Source organism: Vanellus vanellus (genome assembly GCF_965231255.1).
Source record: "Vanellus vanellus genome assembly, chromosome: Z".
Classification (NCBI taxonomy): Eukaryota; Metazoa; Chordata; class Aves; order Charadriiformes; family Charadriidae; genus Vanellus; species Vanellus vanellus.
In genome coordinates this window covers 64,233,784-64,254,132 of record NC_138908.1, presented here as the reverse complement: position 1 = coordinate 64,254,132, position 20,349 = coordinate 64,233,784, and the positions used below count along the sequence as shown (strand labels likewise).

At 37.5% G+C, this 20,349-nt stretch overlaps 1 protein-coding gene across 1 annotated transcript in view; it reads left to right on the top strand.

Moving 5' to 3' along the window:
- MAST4 (microtubule associated serine/threonine kinase family member 4) overlaps positions 1-20,349 on the top strand; it is a gene marked incomplete at its 5' end in the record, with an annotated part of 235,002 nt that overhangs the window by 65,799 nt on the left and 148,854 nt on the right. Inside the window, one exon of the mRNA XM_082497946.1 lies at positions 11,000-11,031. Coding sequence (XP_082354072.1) covers positions 11,000-11,031 — 32 coding nt within the window. The remainder of the gene's footprint in view (positions 1-10,999; positions 11,032-20,349) is intronic.

Here is a 20,349-nt window from a genome sequence, read left to right as displayed (position 1 = left end):
GTAACAAATATAAACACAGATAGACAATGTTAAAGAAAGTGTTGCTGGGAAAGTTAACAGTCAAAAATCAATTTGATACAGGAGCATGGAGGTTGAGAAGAAGGAGTTACAAAGGAAAGCATTCAGACTATTCTCAAACTCCTGTGTTTTCACACACAAGGATAAAGCTGTATTCTAGATAGGCTGCCAGTATAGACTGGGAACACTTGTAGGTAACAGGAAGATTACTTTGAATTTTCTTAGCTTGGAAAAAACACTGATAGTAGAATGAATCGAATGGAAAAACTCCAAGCTGGTTGTGAAGAAAGTGGACATTTCAGCAGAGATAGAGTTTGTTTTTAAGTCATTCTGGTGTGAGTCCCTGATCAATTAGTTACAGAGCACGGTAATCGTTCCTCAACTCATACCAAACAATTTCTGCAGCATCTGTAAATAAAGATTTTAAAGAACAGACTTTCTTGTTTATGAACTCTATTCTGCAGTTACAGTAGTCACTATTGCACATATTCTACTTTCTAAGGCGATTTCTGATTTTCTAGAACTGTTTTCTTCTCTGCCTACCTTAGTGACTCATGTCTTGTAATTGTAAAGAAATAGTTTGCTGTTGAGAACCATGTCTTCACATGCTAAACCTAGACTGTAGGTCTAAATAGGTGGGAAGCTTCAGTAAAAATAATTATTTTCTTATGGCTATCAATAATAGATAGCTAGATAGATCAGATGCTATTGTATATCTTGCTAGGCTACATCTTATGCTTTAAACCCACATGCATTCTTAGAATAGTACTGCTTTTTGCTGTAAACTCAACACAAGTCGAAGAGCCTACTCCAGGAGTCAAAAAAGAAATCATCCAGTAGGCAAGGGAGTGCAGAGAAAGAAGTACTATTCCCTAGCACTCCTCTCTGGCAACAGCTTATAGAGCTTTGATTTGATGGCCAATTGATTGCTAGAAAGTTATGTTTACCAAAGGTTAGAGAGTCTGGCAGACATATAAATAGAATCAGAAGATAGTTTTCAGTCAGATATTACAAATGAATCCTCTCTTTGGCAAGTTAAAGTTGTCTTATAAAATTAATCTCCTGAACAAGTGAGTCTGGGTAGTGTAATATTCATTGTATTAGATAGGTTTTATAACCTTCTATCCCCAAATGGAAACAAAATAAATCCACAGTACTCCCTTTTGTCCTCACTAAAGCTTTAGTTTTGTAGAAGGTAATACCAAGTTATAATTAGATGCTTGCAGCTGTTACTTCAAATGTGTGGCCTCCATCCCAATGGTGCTTGCATGCCTCTCAACTGATTAAAAATAGAAATAGCTGTGGTAGAAATAGTATTAGAAATTGTTTGGCTGGAATAAATGCTAGTATGTATGCAAAAGACTATTACAGAAATGTAAAGTTAATGTTAAGATGTAGTTAAATTAGTAGACATACATCCTCATTTAGGTGGGGAATGTCTGCGTAGTGTGGACACAAAGAAGGGGTGGATTGGGACCAAATTTTGTGCTAGAATTGGAAATGTTTACCAAGAACTGGGATGAGGGGGGAAACCAGTGTTGGGAGGTATTTCAACCATACTGAGCCAAGATTTGTGTCATCAAAAAGGACATGTTTTCTTTTCCCTTAGAGAACTACTTTATTCTGCATGTACTTACCTTCATGCAATGAAATTACCATGGAAAATATACTGGTGCTTTCCTTTACTCAAATATCTTGGTGGTGTGATTGCAGGGAAGGTGAAAGCTGCTAGACTTGGCCTGCCAGGTGGCTCATATAAATCAGTGTAGGAACTAGGAGTTTTTTATACTGTTCCGTATTGCAGACTCTCTGTAGGATTGGGTCGCCTCCTGCTGGCTTAAAACCAGCTAGAAAGTGTAGAGAAAAAGCTATGGTTGGTTACTCTTAACTTTTGTTTCATGTTGAACAGATGCATAACTGAAGGTGTTTGTCCTAATTCTTTTTTATCTTTTTTTTTTTTTTTGAGGGTCTTTGAGACTAGTCACACAAGAAACCCCTGTGCCTTTTGAAAGTGCTTCCCATTAATTAGTAGATATTTCACGACAGAAACTTGCAGAAGAACGTATTATGTAGAGGTATAATTTCAAATAACCTTCACTTATCCTGTTAGACCTTATTAAGACAGTATAAATGGGATTATCAGTCAAAAGTAAAAGGGAATTTAAAAAAATGTAATGCTTGCACAAACTTAATACAGTTGCTGATGTGGTTTACTGTAGTTTGGTTTGGAACAATCCATCTGCCATATTGGACAAGGAGGGGGATGGAATTGGCTATAAAATGGCAATAAACCAAAAGATTATCTGGGTCCTAATCTCAATTTACCTAGAATGTTAGTAGTCCAAACAAAAACTATAAAGTATACCTGACTTTATTGCTAGCAGATACAGAGAGACCAAATAATGTTATAAATTGTGGAAAAGGATTTATCACTGTTACATTTTTGCTTTCAGTAGGTAAGAAGGTTTGTCTGTTCACTCTGGTTGTTAGCTGAAAACCTTGCCTAGGCTGAAACAGTGATTTATTTCATGTCAAGAGTTCACAAATTCTTATACACGGGGGTCCAGCGCTGGTCTAGTAATGTGCATTGTTTTATTGAGGATTTTTCCAGTGCATTTGTTAGTATTAAAAAGCTGGGGTTGTGCCTCAAGGTGGTCTTCGCGAGACATGAGCTTACTGCCTGCATCAGAGTTTTTAGACCAGTGATTGACGCAGCAGATATATTTGTTGTTGCACACATTTTGAGACTCACGGATGAAAATAAAAGTAGCAGACTGCTGATGTTTGTGTTATGATCCCTTTCTGATAATGAAAGGAATGCTTAAAAAGAACATTCAAATCCCCAAAGAAAAATTGCCTTTCTCCTTCTTGTCTTCCCTGCAGTGGATATGCAAAATTGAGATTGCAGCTAATTGGAGAAACTGGATAACATCAGCAGGGAGAGCAGTGTCCTATCAATAAGGATCATGGGATTTTTGCCATATTGTCTTTGGAAAGGTTAAAATAAATTTTTGCTTTGGAGTGTTGACTAGTAATTGAAGTAATTGAAGATTTGTGCAACAGCTGCTGGTGGGGTTGTCCTCTTGCCTACCATATAGGAAGCTGAGTAGCGACAGTAGCCTTTTTGCAGTTCAGCAGCGATTATGGCAAACAAGCAGGAAACAAGGTAGGAAACATGTTGAGAAGGCCTATGAAGAGCAATGTTTAGGTTTAGAATAGTGGCAAAGACAAAAAAGATCATGAGAATGTGGCTCTCCTTTGAGAGTGGCAGACACTATTGTGGATCTTTCAATTTTTCAAGGTGTTTAAAGCCCTGTAGGAGGTAGTCAAATTTCAGTTTGAGAGAAACATGCGACTACAGTTGTGAAGTGAAAAAATAAAACGTTTATTTTGACTAAGCTGTTCTCACAAATAAGGTTAATATTTACCTTGCTGATCTCCAGACAGTCTCAATATTTCCAGTGTGACCCTTACCCTAGAACTTGAACCTTTCTTCCACATCAGTAGAGTGTATTACCAGTAAGCTGTGGAGTCAACTGAACCAATCAAATATGAATTGATAAATACTGATTAAAATGTCAACATTAAGCAAAATCTCTAATTTTGAGACCTTTAATTGCATAAGGGGCAGAAGATCTGGAATTGTTAACAGAACAAATATAAATTAGCCTTTTTCTGCAAAAGAGATATTTTTGTGTTCTACTGAAAGCAAGAAAGTCATGTTTTGCTGTTGCTTTTCCGTGTAATTTTTTTGAGGGAAAAGTGAGTTACTTGTGCCCCTTGTGCCTGGCCTGCCCAAAATCTTCTCTTTACCCTTGTGTGTGAATAGTAGCTGCAGAGCTCAGCTCTATGTGTCCCAGAGTAAGCACTAGAGTGCCTTGGCAAGATTCTTGTGACTCAGTTCCTCTGATTAACAGGGCTTAAAACTTACTTCCAGTGTACTTTTTCCCTTTCAGCATACATAGTCTCTTCCAGCTCATGACTGTGAATGTGTCAAGGTAGAGCAAGGCCTGTGTTTTGCTAGTGGTATTGTGTCCTGGAAAAAAGAATAAATGTGTTTGGACTTTTTTTAGCTCCTTTTATCCTGTGCAAGTTGACTAACAAAAAATGTTGGAATCAAAGCCTAAATGTAGGTAAGTTTCTTTCATGTTGAAGGCAAGCTTAATCATTTTATCTTCTAGTTACTGATTTCAACAGCAGTTTAGCAGCAGCTGCTGCACATACTCATTGTATAATACAAAACATTGTATAATACAAAACATGATTTGCAGCTGGGAAAAGGAAGGCAACTAGATTCCTGTGGGCATAATGGTCTCCAGCAACTGTATTGTCAAGAATTGCTGAAGCTGGTCACTGTGTGCTGTGGTGGTGTTTTTTTTCTTTTGCTTTTTAATAGTAGGCAAAATCCTGTGTAGGTATGCCCATATAAAAACCACTGCTTTCTGTTTGATGAAAGAACCTAGAGAATCAAAGAGAACCTGGAGAAATCCTTGGCTTTAGTCAAAGTGGATTCAGTGTTTTCCAGTTCTGGTAAACTGTATCATTGTTTGTATTTGTTCAGCTGAACAGTTGTACCAGTAGCTGGCATTTGTCTTGTGTGATTCCCCCCCCACTTCTCCCCCTCTCCCCTTCCCTTAATATATGGTAGCATTCTTAAACTCTTAAAATGGGAATATACATGTGAACTTGGTAGCTGGAATCTGTTCAGTGTTGGCGTTTCAAACACTTCGCAGTGTGTTTTCTCCATTAGTCATGTGGTGATGTGGTACTTTGCCAAGGGTTGAAATAGACAGCAGGTCAGAATGGAACATTGATTCCTCTGACACTGTGTTAGGTGAAATGATTTTGTGTACTTTGAGATGGAAAGTTAATTCAGAATTTTCCCCACTTTTTAATTAAAGAAACATGGTTATTTACTCTCAAATAGTTGAGCTAAGAATGCAACATGGTAGGCAACAAATGAAACCTTAAGTAGTATTTTTCTACTGTATTTTACTAGGAACTATTTGAAAGAAGTAAAGGTCAGACCACTAGAAAATGCTCACACAGATCTACTGAATTAATGTTGGCAATAGCCAAATTGCTGTGTTTCAAAAGGGTTTGTGCTTCTCATTTGAGGAAGTTTTCACCTTTTACTAATTACAGTAGCTACTCTCCAAATAAGTTATGCTGCATTATTGTAAGGAAGTTGAGTTGATGTGTTCTGCCACTGCTGCTTTTGGCTGAAAGCTTGAGATAATAGCAGAGATAATGTTATTAAGCATAGTCAGAATACTTTGTAACTGCATTACGGTTTCTCATTTTACCAGTAGGTTACTGATACTGTATTATTTGGGGTTTTTTTTGTTGATATGGTATGTCTCTGAAGCATTGGGTATTTATAGATTCAGGTGTTATAAATTAGACGTTCCAATAAGCATGTTTGGTTTTCCTTTTTATTCACCTAAAGAGTGTGTTTGTAACACTTCTGATTTTTTTTTTCTTTCTTTTTTCTGGCCAAGTCTATTTGATTATTATTTTTTCTCTTTCCAAGGTAAATAAAATTATACTCAAAACTTCTTTCACTGACTGACTCCTGTAGTATCCTTTCTTTTCACAGAATATCTTTGACTACCAAGCATTAATTTAGATTCTTGCTGCTGTCTCTGAAGAAATTGTTGTGGTACTTTGTCTGTTTTTTTTTTTTTTTTTTAAATAAAATTCCAACTAGTTAAAGCCTATGCATTTTGTTGTAGGAGAGCAATTTTATAGTTGTACCTGTTTTGTAAGTAATGAGATCTGAGTGAGAAAGCTTTGACTGACAAAGCACTGGCACAGGCTGCCCAGGGAGGTTGTGGAGTCCCCTTCTCTGGAGATTTTCAAGCCTCGCCTGGATGCAGTCCTGAGTAATGTGCTCTGGGCAATCCTGCTTTAGCAGGGTAGTTGGACTAGATGATCTCTAGAGGTCCCTTCCAACTCTGAAAATTCCGTGATTCCGTGAAAGAGCTGAAGACCTTTCTGCACCTTTTTGAAAATCAGTTAATCCTGTCTTGGACTGGAAATTTTAAAGTCAATAGCCACTCCTCAATTCACCCCTAGTGTTAATAGAAAACCATTTCTGAGGCAGAGGCTTACTATTCTTGGAACCAGGAAACGTTATAAATTGTCATAAGAACAAAGGAAAGCTTTGCCAGAGAAACAAAATTACATCGGGAGAGACACATTTGGTGTGGGGCATTTGAGGTGGTAGATCTGTCTCCCCAGTGAGCCCCTTGGTAATGTGCTCTGAGAATCTGAAGAACAGAGTGTTGGCAAGGTTGGAAGCAATCAAATAAAAAGCGTAACCTGCCACTGCCTCACTTAGAAGGTATTTAGAGTGGATTAATACAATGGCCTGATAAATTAATCTTGCAGGGATGTCAAGATTAGCTACTAAAAAGCTCTTGCACAGTGTAACCACTTTCCCCGATAGATCAAAACAATCCTATCCAATGTTACTTTCCCTGCTTTTTTTCTTTATTCCCACATCCAACTGCAAGATCTGCTGTCATCCCCCAACTTTTCTTCAGCAAAACCAGTAATTGCTTAAAAAGAAAATTTTTCAAAGTCATCCTTCAAAGCGGTATCTCTTGCTGTCTGTGGATATGATAGGAAGGTGAATTGTGTGCCGTTGCTGATTTTTTTTTTCTGCCTACTGTTATTAATGCAGTGTTAATGTTACAGTGTTAACCTATTCTTAATGCAGTGTATTAAGATGTAACAAATGTTACCAGAAAGCCCTCAGATTCTTAGAGCATATGACAGATGGGTAGAGCAACAGTTAAAAAAAAAAAAAGAAAAAAAGCTCATATTAATCTTATTGCATGTAACACCTCCCCAGCTGAAGAATGTGTTACTGAAATTTGTCTTGAAAAGGTTAACTTTTTGAAACTACTTCGTGGACAAATGAAAACTCTGAAAGATAAGACTTTTTGAATATTTGAACATTGTAATTGTTGTTGGAAGATGAAGCAAATTTACTGTGATTCTAAAATCAACCTGTACTAACAACATTAGCTGTGTTTTTAGCAGCTTATGAATGTGTCAGCTTTTTATTGATTCTTTAAAATAGAACCCAGCAACAAGTAATAAGTTAATGGCATCTTCCTCCCATATAGGGGTGGAAATTAAATATTTAAAATTTTCTGTAATCTCCTGGTAATATTTACAAGAAATGAGATGAAGTTAGTGTTTTCTAAGTAACCTCTGTTGTTTAAACCTTTTTATGTAGTTCTGTTATTTAAATCACATTTCTAGTTAGTGGGGTGAAGACTTTGACCCAGAATAAAGTTCAACATGCTTTGTTCAGTGAGCGTGTTTTTTTTCGTAAGGCTGGATAATTGCACTCTGGTGTTTTGACTGAACTTGCCCATTCTAAAGTGTTGTGTAGATGTGTAGAACTGGAGGAAGAATCATAATTACTGAAATAATAAAAAAAGCGTCTGTGCTTGTAAAACCATGTTATTGATAGTAAAATGCACAGAGTATGGAGTTTGAACTTACCAAAAATAGCTGCAGTTAAATTTAGTACACGTGGGTCTTAACATCACAGCAATGTGGCACAGACTCACAGATGTCTTAAAGCTGAGGCAAGGTTTATTATGTTCTTAGACCACGGTTTTTGAGACACAAATGGCCTCAAGGGCAGGAATCTCTGGTCCAGTAAGTCTGCTTTGTATTATTGCAATGGAATGAAACAGCCCTAAAACCAGCCTAAAAACAGCCCTAAAACTTGAACTGGCCAGAGGGATTCTGTGTAGGGCAAAGGCTAAAGATCATAGTGTTGTCCTCTGGGGCAGAGCTGGTGCCCAAGAACCATGCAGCGTGGTAGGTAGCTAAGGCATCTTTTTCTGTTTTTAATACTCCAGGGGCTTGCCTGCTAAGTACATGATCTGAAGGTCTTGATACCACCAAGTTTTTACCTTCAGCAGTCCCTATGTGTTGGATGCTGTGCAGTGGAACTAGAACAGGCAGTTTTTTGAGTCTGTTTTGTTGAGAGTTTCAGAAAGAAAACAGTGTAATGCCAGAAAACTGAAGTTGTTATAGGTCATTTGCAGTGTTACTGACATCTGACCTGGAGTGTTGCAAGCCTGAAGAACTGCGTCATTTTTGGTATGGTACCATTCAGTGCTTCCCTGTTTTCAGTGGCTGTGAGTAAAACATCTGGGAGAAATGGAGTAAAAATGGTATCTTTAGCTTTTGAGTGGTACAGATGGTACCTAAGGAAATGATTGATTTCTCTGATCTAATCTATAGACTGGCCCTGTGTAGAGCATGTATACATTTTTCCCACCTGCTCTGTGTAGACCCTGCTGTGATGCTCTGCTGTGCTATTACAAAGGTGGCGTAATGTTGGTGAGCCTTGTCTGGAGTAGGAAAGTCTACTGATGCATTTGATAATCTGATAATTTTGTCAGGCTGTGTAAAAATCTTTGATGCAGGTGAGTCCTAAGTGACACTAAAAATCATATAGGAACTGTAAAAATTCACCTGATCTGAGGCAGAAAAACAAGCTTCAGTTTACTATGTTTTGGGTTGTTTTTTTTTTTTTTGTCTTGGGGATACTCAAGCAGGAGAAGCATGAGAGAAGTGAAGTTGCATTTTAACATCAATGCTGTGGAATATAGGAAAAATGACTATATAGATAGTATCCAGAAAAGAGATTTGTTTTATTTCATTCCTTGTTTTGTTTGTTTATGTGTATGGTATTTTAAAATCCAGCCTTTATAATCCTTACCAGCAAGTCATTACATTGGATCATCTCGTATGGATTCTTACTCTATAGTCAAAAGTAGTGCTTCAGGATGGTACACAAGAGAATGGCCAAGACATTAATGTGACTTCCAGTGTCTGTCCTTTGCTGTGCTGTTAAAATGATAAACTATAACTAAAATACTCTGATTAAAAAAAAAAAAACCAAACTCAAAAAAATCCAACCTGAATCATAAGAAACAAATTTAAAGTACATGTTGCAGCTCTGTTAAATGGGATGCAAAACCAAGTATGATTCTTGCCCATACATTTTGGCAATTTTTCCACAATCATTGTCTGTTACAGTATGACAGTACCTAGAATTACAAGTAAAGTTTTATGTTAGAAATAGAACACAATGACATTGTAAATATTAAAAGAAAAAAAAAAAACAAAGGGAAGTACGTGGGTTCTAAATTGTAGTTACATTTTGTTCATGATGAATGTGACATTTTAAATTTAGGGGAATTACTCAGCTTCATAATGCAAAGTTGTATGCAGGTGTAACTGTTCTTTTGTATGTAAGCACATGTTATGCTAAAAGGTGTTGTTTTAAATTGCAGATTCTGAACAGTTGCTGGAACTTCCTAGGAAGTGCCAGAATTTGTTACCAAGGCTCCTAATTCTGCTCTCCTATGCCTTTGCGTTATGATCTCTTATTACATTGTTTCACACTATTTTTTCCTGCCTCATTCAGTGAACAGGATGGGCGGTGCTCAAGAACTGAGCAGCTACTTGATTTTTTAATCCTTATCATTGAGTTAGCAGCCTGGGCTTTATTTACTGAACACCATTTAAAAATCTCTAAAGAATACATAATTATTCATTCCTTTACGACCTCTTCTACTGTGCCTGGCTGAACTATTTTTATCCATTCAATTGTATTTTCATGTGCATTTTCTGGTCAGTGCCTATAAATTTATGTGCTGTGTGAAATACATGTGTGCACACATAATAACGTCCATATATATATATATATATATTTAATTTTCAAAGAGAATTTTGCCATTCCCTTTGATAACTTAGAGAATGAAAACTGCGTGTCTGTTGCATGACTTTAAACAGCTTTTTGTGATACACTAAGGACATCCATCCACATACTTGAATCATTCTCTTGTCTTTGGTGATACTCTCCAACTTTAATGTATCTGTCTGTGTATCCTGTGGGTCAGACAAATTGCCCCTTTGTTTTAACACAGGTGGTACTCCCTGCTGGACATGACTGCAAAGAACACTTACTTAAATGTAGCATTCAGAATATAAGTTCATGTGAGAAGTGGGAAGAAGTGAGGGTAGTTGAACGCTGGAACAGATTTCCCAGAGAGGATGTGGAGTCTTCATCTTTGCAGATGTTCATAACCCAACTGGATGTGATCTTGAGTAACCTGCTGCAATTGGCCCTCCTTTAAGTAGGATCTGCAGAGGTCCCTTCCAGCCTCAGCTATTTTGTGATTTATACAATACAAGATAATCTACTTGTGGGTATATATATTATTGTTATTATTTCTGATGAGCAAAACTTCTTGTATCCCGGGGCATTCTTCACCAAAATGGTAGTAAAATGTCTGCAATTTCCATTTGGCTAGCAGGCTATCTTGTCTGTCCCATAAACAGTAGTTTAACAGTTCTCAGCAAAAGTTGTAGAAATGCTTCTATGACAGCAATTCTGTTGTTATGCTAGTGCTTTGCAGCACATTGCAATAAATATAGTGATTTATAATTGTCCAAACTGTTAGGTACTTCATCTTTCTTGGGATAAAGAACATAGTGTAGAACTCTTGGTACTGATGGTTGCCTATTTAGGTCTTGATCCTGTTAACAACTTTTGCAAATGATGGGTGCTGGAAAGAACTTAGTATATCTTTGTCACTGACTCTTGCAAATTTTAGTACTGTTACCAATGCATCATAGCTCTGTTTGTAAGGCTTTTGTGTAACATCCACCTGGTGTTTGAGGTATTTTAATACTGCTGCTACAAAAAGGCCTACACTTTTCCCATTGCCAATGTTAATATTTCAAATAAGAATGGAAGGCAACAAGTAAAAGATGGTGCATGTAGAATCTGTATCATCTCTTACTGTAGTCCAAATACACCACTTCTACCTGTCTGCTACTGGTGGGATGGGAGGGTTATAGTACTTGTCTTCAAAAGGCCACATCCAATTAAAATAAATTTTATTCCTAACACAGTGTTAACTTTTTTCTGTTGCAGAAGGAGTTGAGCCTTCCGAGAAGAGGAAGTTTGTAAGTATATGAAGTTTTTTCTATTGTACTCACAGTAAAATATGTAGTTTTGACAGTTTTTGAGTAGGCAAGTCATCTTTTCAGGGTAGTTAAAATGGTTAATTATGGCTGTTGATCTGCCTTAAAATACACACAAAGAAATTAAGATGGGTTATGCAGTGACCTTTTTTATGCCCACCCCCCTCTTCTAGAGGGGCTATTGTGAGGGATTTCCAATATGACAAAAAGTTCTTATGTTGAAGCTTTTATTTTGTATTGAACATTTCTCTTGTTAAAAATCAAGGAAGATATTTGGTTTCTTCATGGATGATATAAATGAAACTTGACATGTAAGTAAAACCATTTCCTTACGAAATTCTGTGATCAGACCTGTGGATGAAAAGGTATGAACAAAGTATAGATGTGTTCCACTAAATGTATAGGGTTGTTAAGCAACTATTTTGATTAGTTGAAGAAAAGACTGTATTGTATAAATTGTTACTGAGTTAGGATAATATAAACTCAAGTGCTGTGGTTTAGTTGTGCTTTTCTAAGATTTCTGTACCTTGGCTTTGTTTTTCTAGTGTTTTTCAGCCTTTTGATTTGGAAGCTTGTATTCTTATTTATATCTGTTTTATTTCTTGTTCTTTATTAGTAATTTGTTGAAAGTATTGGGATAAGAACGTAACAAAATCAGAAACAGCTCTGTTCACTTATTACTTTCTTTCAAAAAATACCTTAGGATTATAAGGTTGTCACTGTACTTGAATAAGCTTGTGTTAATGTGACAATACATTATGAATAAAACTCAAAGCCCTTGCACAAAAGGCCAGTTATTTGGTTTTCTTTTCCTATGCTTGTTTTCAACTTTATAGTGCTGTGTAGCTTTTGGTGATAGTAAGGTTAGGTATGTGAATAACTGAAACTGCAATGTCTGGTAAAGTGCAGTTAAGTGCTCTGTTGTTCTGACTTAAATGGTATACCAGAAGTCTGTACTTCGTAAGATGTCTGCTGACTCGGGAAAGACTTTCTTGTTTTAGGTTCTGACACACGAAAAGTCTTATGCTAAATAGTAAGCAAACTCATTATTTAAGAAAAGTCAAGAAAACATGAAACTAATTCCACATCACGTATTTGATTATTGCAATGATAGAGAGAAAAACAGTTAAGGAAAATTATTTTTTGTGGTTCCTTGGTGCCCTTGGTGCTTTATATTAACCTGAAGCTGTTGTGTGGGCAAAAGACTGCCTCTGTTTAAGCTAATGGCTAAAATCCTGTTGACTTCAGCCAGAGCAGAAAGTGGCTCTTGAGGCTCTTATTTTATCTGTAGCCATGACCTTGCTTACTCTTGCTATGATGTTTGACATTGAATGTTACTAGTTATTTTTCTCCAAGTTCAAAAAATGGCTGCAAAGCAATCACCTCAATTGCATTCATATACTCATTTTTATAGCTGATCACTGAGATGTAAGTGCACATTCTGTAATGTTGCTGAGACTTTAATAAAGTATGGTAAAGGAATAGCCCCTTGTCAGCATAATCATATCTAGTTATTAAAGTGCTTAGGATTCTGCAGATGGTATTTTAAAATATCTTTGATACTGATATCTTAGTTAACAGGGCTCATAATGCTGAGGACAGCAAGGGCTGTAGCATCAGGGGCTGTGTGTGTGGGCCATGTTGGCTGCTGTATTTGCACGTTATATCATGTTGACATGAAGACTGAATTTCACAATGTGAGGTGTCCTGGGCTTTTATTGCCATAAACATTGAGAGGTCCTGAATGGCTCCAGGTAGGCATATTGTTTTGTATTCTGGAGCTTCAGAGCCAATGGCGTGCCAAAGATGCAGCTTTAAGCAGAACAGGAACAGCTGGTTCAGGGCTGATCGAATAGAGAAGCTTGGAAAGCAAGGTTTGACTTGTACTGGTATCCACCACTCCCGCGGTCCCCCACCTTCCCTGCCTTGAAATGATCTCTTTTTCTCTTATATGATGCAATCAGAGGAGGAAAGGAAAGAGGGGTGCATGAGGAAAAGTGTCTTGCTTATAGTTCACCATGTGTATGTTTCCAAGAGCTAGTGTGCAAATATTTAAGCTTTCTTTTGTATCTGTTACATTATTTAAAAAAAAAACCCTATTTTAAAGACTGGCTCCCAGCTGGACCATACAGAGTTATTTTACATATATACGCAGATAATTTTTAAATAAAGTTTCTATGACAACATGAAGCAGCTGCTGATTCTAAGTCTCAGTGGGGTGGGATTGTGGTGTGTATATAACGTGATTATATGGAAAGGCGGGTATTTGGCAGGAAGCATGCTGAGTAACAGATCATTTGAAAAGAAGTGGTATTTGCCTGATACGGAGTATCAGCCTTTCCCTACCTATTCTGCTGAACCAACCAGCGCTCTCGGACTTACTTATCTGTGTGCTCAACTTCATGCCAGAAGTGGTACTCAGGTTTCTTTTATTAAGTTAATCAGATAGGCAGTGAAAGAGGGCAGTGCTGACTTCCTGCCAGCAAAACCGTAAGCAGAGTTGTCTACCTGTGCAGTAGCTGTTATTCCAAGTTCATTATACGTGGCATCCATTCCAACACATTGTGCTACCTGCTGCAAGCCGGCAGTGCTTGCTTACTTGTTGAACGTCATCTGGCATTCATCTGCCAGGGGTACCCTGATTGTGCCATTGGGCACGTACGTTCTTGCTGCGTGTGGAGTGATTCCACCTAATAGCTGACCTTTTGATCTAGTTCCATGGCTGTCACCCTACAAGCCCAGCTGGCTTAGGTTAAAAAACATACCCTCTGTTTTCACTGACCTATTTATGTTAAGCCTCAGTGAATGTTGTGTGTTAACCAGGTGAGTTTCCATCACTGAATTTAAGGTGTCAGTGTCCTTATCCTCTTTTGTTGCCTACCTGTATCCACAGAGTGCAGCAAAATAAGAACTACAGAGAGACAGGGCATGAACTTAAAGGTTATGGCACAAAAATTACCCTGAGCTTCAAGTAGGTACATTTTGGTTTAAAATGCCCTTCTCCTAAAAATGAATTAATGGGCTTCTGTGAGGTGGAGAGGAGCCTTCAGAAACAGTAATACTTAAAAAGAAGTAAATGGGTAGGTAGAGAAGGTTCATCCTTTCTTTAGAGCTTCAGTGGTTAAAGCACCTGCCCTACAAGTAAAATATCTGAATTTTCCAGACTAAATCAGTTCTTTTTCCTTTTTCTTTTGTTTAATCTGTCAATTTCAGTTAAATTCCGTTAGATAACTTTTATATATTTATTTTTGCCGCATCTGTCCTTCTCTTGACATTACTGAAACTAATTTCAGTAATTATAAAATACAGACTGTAGTTCAGTAGCAGAAATTATATAATCTATTTGCACCTGTGGAAATGTCAAAGTTGGTCACATAATTTTCATAAAATTCATTTATGCAGTACAGTGAAGCAGCTGATATCCTTGGATAACGGCAACCTAAGAATATGACCAGCCAAGAATTCAAGAGAAACACGTGTTAAAACCACTACTTGCTTAGGGGTTTAATTAAATAAGTTTCAAGAAAGTTAATAAGTTTTGTAAGAAAGTTTTTTATCAATGGCAAATATGGACCATCAGTTAACCTCAGGGGAAAACTGAGAATGAGAAATTGAGTGGAAGTGACTTAGGAAATCATGCCAACCATCTTTTAAAAAAAAAACCAAAAAACAACAAAACAAAACCAGATGCTCTGATGCTAGGTGCAAAGAACTGGAATTTGACAGTTTCTGTGTGCACATATATTTGTATGCTTACAGATAGATATATCTATAAAAAATTGTTTATGTATATAGGTGACCTGTGATAAGGAAAAGCATTTAGATCGAATGCCAGAGTACCCAAAGGAAACCTTGAAAGTGAAATACATTGATTGTACAAGCCTAACTCTCTCCCAACAGCTGTCTGTGAGTTTTATCTCCCTAATTGCGTAGGCTTTGTTGTGGCTTGAAGGATGCAACTGTCAAAGACAGTCGAGGAAATTAATTTTGAGTAACTGCGGAAGAATTGTAAAATAACACAAACAAAAGCCTCCAAATACCCCAAAACATGTCAGAAAGATTGCTGCTTCCTTTGTCTTATGTAGGTATGTTTCAGGACCTTTGTGTATATTTATACATGCAGCTTCACAGCTTTTTTCATTGAATGTGTTTTTGCAGAAGGGCACTATTGTCCTGAAAGCGCTCCTGTCCTGGTATGTTATTTGCAAAATGCATGAGTTCAAATTTGATTCATTGTATCTGGAGACAGAAACTTCATTTAAGTTCTGGAAAAGAGTGACTAGTTTTGGAAAATACTATCTAAAAAATTTTAGACAGTTCACTATAAATAATGCTAGATTTTGGAGAAACAAAATATTTTCCATGTTAATTATAGAAGCTGATAAAATGGAGTCTTGAGAAACTCAAGTTACTGCAAATTTGTATTCCTAATCAAAATAAAAACTCTATATTTCTCTGTTTATGGAAGTTTTAGGGCTTGTTCGGATTTTTGTTTTCTCTGAAAGCGCACAGCCCCTGCAATCTGGTGTTCACTGAGAGAAATTAAGTTCCTTACGTTACAGTAATATGCAATATCCCATTAAAATTATTACAGGAGAAAAACATACTTTGAGAGAACTTTCTGCAGAGCACATGTCAACACTTACACCTAAATCTGAGCAGTGAGTTCTTCATGCTGTGAAATGGTATTGAACTGGATATTTGTATTGCTGTAGCTCGCTTCTCTATGCACTTTGCTGCTACTGCTGTTTATATTTGCATAGAGATGAAGTAAACAAGTTGACCTGAGGCGAGTGTTTTGATAAGTACCATTGTTACACTTGCCCTGGTTTGAGTGACACAGGACTAATTTATCTTCTAATGCCTGGCAAAGCTGTACTTTTAGAAGACTGTAGTTTCTGAATTTGTGAAAATACTTACTTTATAGCCAGGTATGGTATGTGGGTTTCAAGGTCTCAGTGGTTTTGAGTTAGCCATGTGCAGGGACGAGGAGGAGCAAGACCCAGGCACCTGACCCAAGGTGGTCAAAAGGATTATTTCATACCATGAATGTCACATTGAATATAAATTAGAAAGTTTGCTTTCATCATCAAGGGAGGAGTTCTCTCTCTCCCTTGATGGCCGCCATCCTGAGAACTTCTTGCCCCAGTGCCAGACCTCTGAGCCCTTCCCTTCCTCCTGAAGCTGTGGCACTCGCAGTGTCCGACATTTGCTGTCCACTGCTGGGAGTGCACTGCTTCCTACTGATACAATTGGCTGAGTGTAATCCTTGTGTATCTTATATTGGTATTGGTATCAGTATTGGCTCTTTGATATTATTAATGTTAACTATCTAGTCTTAGTCTATTAAATCTGTTTATATTTCAATCCTCAGGTTTCCTTGGTTTTCCCTAGTTCCCCTGCCTGGGTGGGAAAGGGTCATCAGGTGGGAGAATAATTGTCTAAACGATAATAAATTGTTGTGGGTTTCTCAAACAATAACAACACTGAAAGTATAGAGATTTAGATCAGTTTGTTCTTCAGAGTATCTGCCTCTATAGCTGTGGCTCATGTATCTTCTCTTGGCAGGAATTTTTACCGCAAATCAGTGTGTGCTGGTAGAAGACTGTCTGATGGTGGCTTAAGGAATTCGATGTGCCTGGACAAGGGATGTAGGGCAAGATTGCCTCCAGGAAAGTCCTTGTTGCATGTGTCTGTAGTGTGTTGACCTTTTGCAGGAAGTGGAGGGGGCAGAATAGTTAAGCAAGAAGGCTTGTGAGCCAGGACTGGCGGGAGTTAGCCCTTTTTGTCTTGAGACAGGGATAGCTTGGGTGGTGCAGTCTGTATTGTGGGTACAGCTTATGCTTAGCTATGAATCCACCTATTCATAAAGTTCCACTTCCTTTACATATGCATCAGATGCTTTTATCACTCTTTGCCTATGTGTTAGAGCAATAGACTTAGTTGCTGATCTAAATTTTATCTAAAAAAGAGTAATCTTCTTTTGTTGGGTTAGTTGCATCCCTGTTTAGGGTTTTTCAGGCACAGTAGCAAAAAAATCAGCTTTTTTGATGTCACAGTCAAGAATAGCTTTTGATATCAGCAAATAACACAGTACTGCTATACTGTATGCCAAAGATAGGGCTTTTCTGGAAGGAGTGGAAGCTGTGGGTAGAGTTGAGAAGGTCTTATACCTTAGAGTCCTGAAAATAGAACCAGCTAAGTTTTTCTTCCCATTTAATTTTTGTTTCCGTTTTATCCACTCCTTTTCTTCAGCTTCATCTGAGTTTAAAGCAAGCTGAAACTCCGCTTTGGACTTTCAAATGATTGTGTCCAGTATGTTCATCTTGTACCTTTGTAATAAACAACAATGGGTTAATAAGAAAACTAGTCACTTTTTAATCTTAAATTATTTGGGAGATTACCATTGTCTTAATTTTGGAAAGTGGAGTAGATTAATTATTGTTGCCAGGTAATGAATCTCTCAATTCTAATATGGATGGCTTGTGCTCAGACGAATACTCTCCATAGCCCATGTTTGAGTCTTCAGATGCGCATGCTTTAGTGTTAAGTGTTACTAGCACCATTGTGTTAAATGAGAACAAGCTCTTTAGCTGTTCTTCTCCATGTGGCAGTATACTATGGTCAGTATACTGTATGGTGCTCAATAACCACATTTCTGTTTCTCAGACAAACTAAGTAGATTCAAGTCCGTAACTTTCAGGGTTGTTCTACTGCTGTCATTGAGGGGGAATTTTTTTTTCTGCAAGTCTAATTTTCTGATATTTTACTCATGCTATGGGTAGATATAAAAATCCTATCTCCCTTTTATAGCTCTGTGTTACTATTTCTATTGGCATCTTTTGTCACAGTAACACGCTAGGAGAACGACATCTTTAAAACACCCCGATGTTATTTTTCTTAGTGGTGCCTTCCTAAGTGCAGCAGACACTTTTAAGTTGCTAGATGCTTAGCATTGCATTTGTCATTAAAATGCATTTTTGTTAAAAGGAGCACTGGTTACCAAGAGTTCCATATTGCTTTGTATGTGACAACCTTGTCATCCTCAATATTTATCATTTCTTCAATGTGTCATCCTTGAACTTTAGGTAGTGCCTTTAAATCTAATTTCCTTATTGCTGATGAAAATGTTAAATAGCCAGATTATAGCCAGATTATAAAATTTTATGAACTCGTGAAAAAAAAAAATATCTCCTTTGTACAAAGGATTCCTCCATTTACCCCTTTTAGTGCAAATTCTGAACCAGGAATTCAAATATTTCACAAAGTCGACATCTCTGAGCAGGTCACTCGTGTATGACATGGGAGACAAGGGCCACCAGCTGTTGAATCCTCATCGTATCTCCTGGGTTCCTTGTCAATGACAATGAAGAACTCAGTTTTGGAAGTGTTTTTTTGTGTGCTGTAGGAGCCAACAGTTAATGTAACATGATCCTTTTCCTTCATAATCTTGCTTACTTCAGCCTCCATAAATTTTACACAGGACTGCTGCCCATTGTCTGTGTTTCCTTGTTTTAAAGTTGTATTGGGCTAACGGGAAGAGTAATGGCACATGCAGTGTGCTGTGTAGACTTGTTGCCATCTTCCTGTTGTCGGCATGTGGTCGTCTGCAGACAAATCCTTTGTGCTGTAGAGAGCACAGGGCTGATTTTGATGTAAACAACACATTCCTTGGTATTTTATTGCTGTTTGTGTCCTTGGCTATCGGTATAGGCCATTCTGTTTATTCTTGTTCCATTGACCTTTTGGTGCTTTCACATGCATATTTGCATCCCTGCTTCATTTGTACCACTATTAATATTACTGTGTATCTCTGCATGTTGTCTCTTGACTCATGTTTTACTGGTATATGTGTGGGTTTTACACAGTGATGTCCTCTCTTTATGATTTATCACATCACATGTTAGAGAAAGGAATTATCTGTTTTAACGTAATTCATCATGTCGCTTTTCAGTAAAAGATGTATACACTGCTTCAGGCTATTTTAAAGCTTTGTGAAACGTTGTTACTGGTAAATTCACGCTCATCTGTTTGTATGTGTACAAGCACACAATCTTTATGTATATGTACAAAAAAAAGTCTGGTAGTGGTGACATTTTTGTGTATTTTAAAACGATTCATTGTTGTATTATGGGATGTATGTTCATACAGCATTATCTATTATATTCTCTAATCACATAGATATGTTTACAAGGTCCAGAACATCACAAAATTTGTTGAAATAACATGGCTACCTGGAGGACTGATGTCCAGAGAATGAGGTGCTCGGGTTTTAAAGCTCAATTGTGTAATGTGATATTTATCTACTGTTACTCTGTAAGTGCTGTGGTGACTAAGGAGTGTAAATTACCATCTGACCCATGCTTGACCAGGTACCATGCTTCTCCACAGTACTGTGGGTGTGCCATGCCCTGTTGGAATTTTGTTTTGGCTACTTAGGCAAGGACAGGATAGGGTCAAGAGTGAAAAATAATCTTAAGTAATTCTTTATCAAAATTGTGATCAGATTTAACCACAATGAAAAAGCAAAATGAAATTCACCTCTAGGGTCAGGTTGTGGTCCTGTAGGAATGTTGCAGAATTTCAGGATGGGGGAATCTCATGATTCTTGAAGGGAGCAAAGAAAATCAAGTATCTGTGTGCCTCCATGCTTTGCCTAAATTAAACAATGTTTTTGCAATAGAATAGTTTGTGTGTAATTTTAAATATTTTAAATATTTTTATACATGCAAATAATTCTTTTATAGCACATGTGGTTCAGCCTATGTGTTTTGAGGGCCAGCTCTCAGAGCTAATGGATTGCTTGCGATGTGAAGGCAGGTGCCGAGGTGCTAAAATAATTGAATCTCTACAAAGAAATAACAGTAGAAAAGACCTCATCAGTTCACTACTAAAACTTGAATAGTGAACCTGGCAAATTGAAGCAAAAACGAGTAATGAGATGGAGGTCTGACAAATTGGCTAACTGTTCTTGCTCTTCCCCATGTGACAGTCCCCTCCCCTCAGCAGCCTATTCAGCTTGCGGCCTTTTTCACTGAACTGCTCTGTTTCTGTTGGTTCTGCCCTTGTATCGTGCATTACCTGTTGAACCAGCATTTGTGATGTTTGCGGTGTTTCTGTGTGCATAGAAGCAGCAAAGCATATAGCAAGAGCAGAGGGAAAATGCTGGGGGAATTTAATGGCTGGGATTGTGAGCTGCTGCGGCAAGAGACTAGTGATCTCCAAGCAGTAGGTTAGGGTCTTGGGGTAACTTTGTGAGTGCAATAATTATGTGATTAAATTCTGACTTTTGGTGGCAAC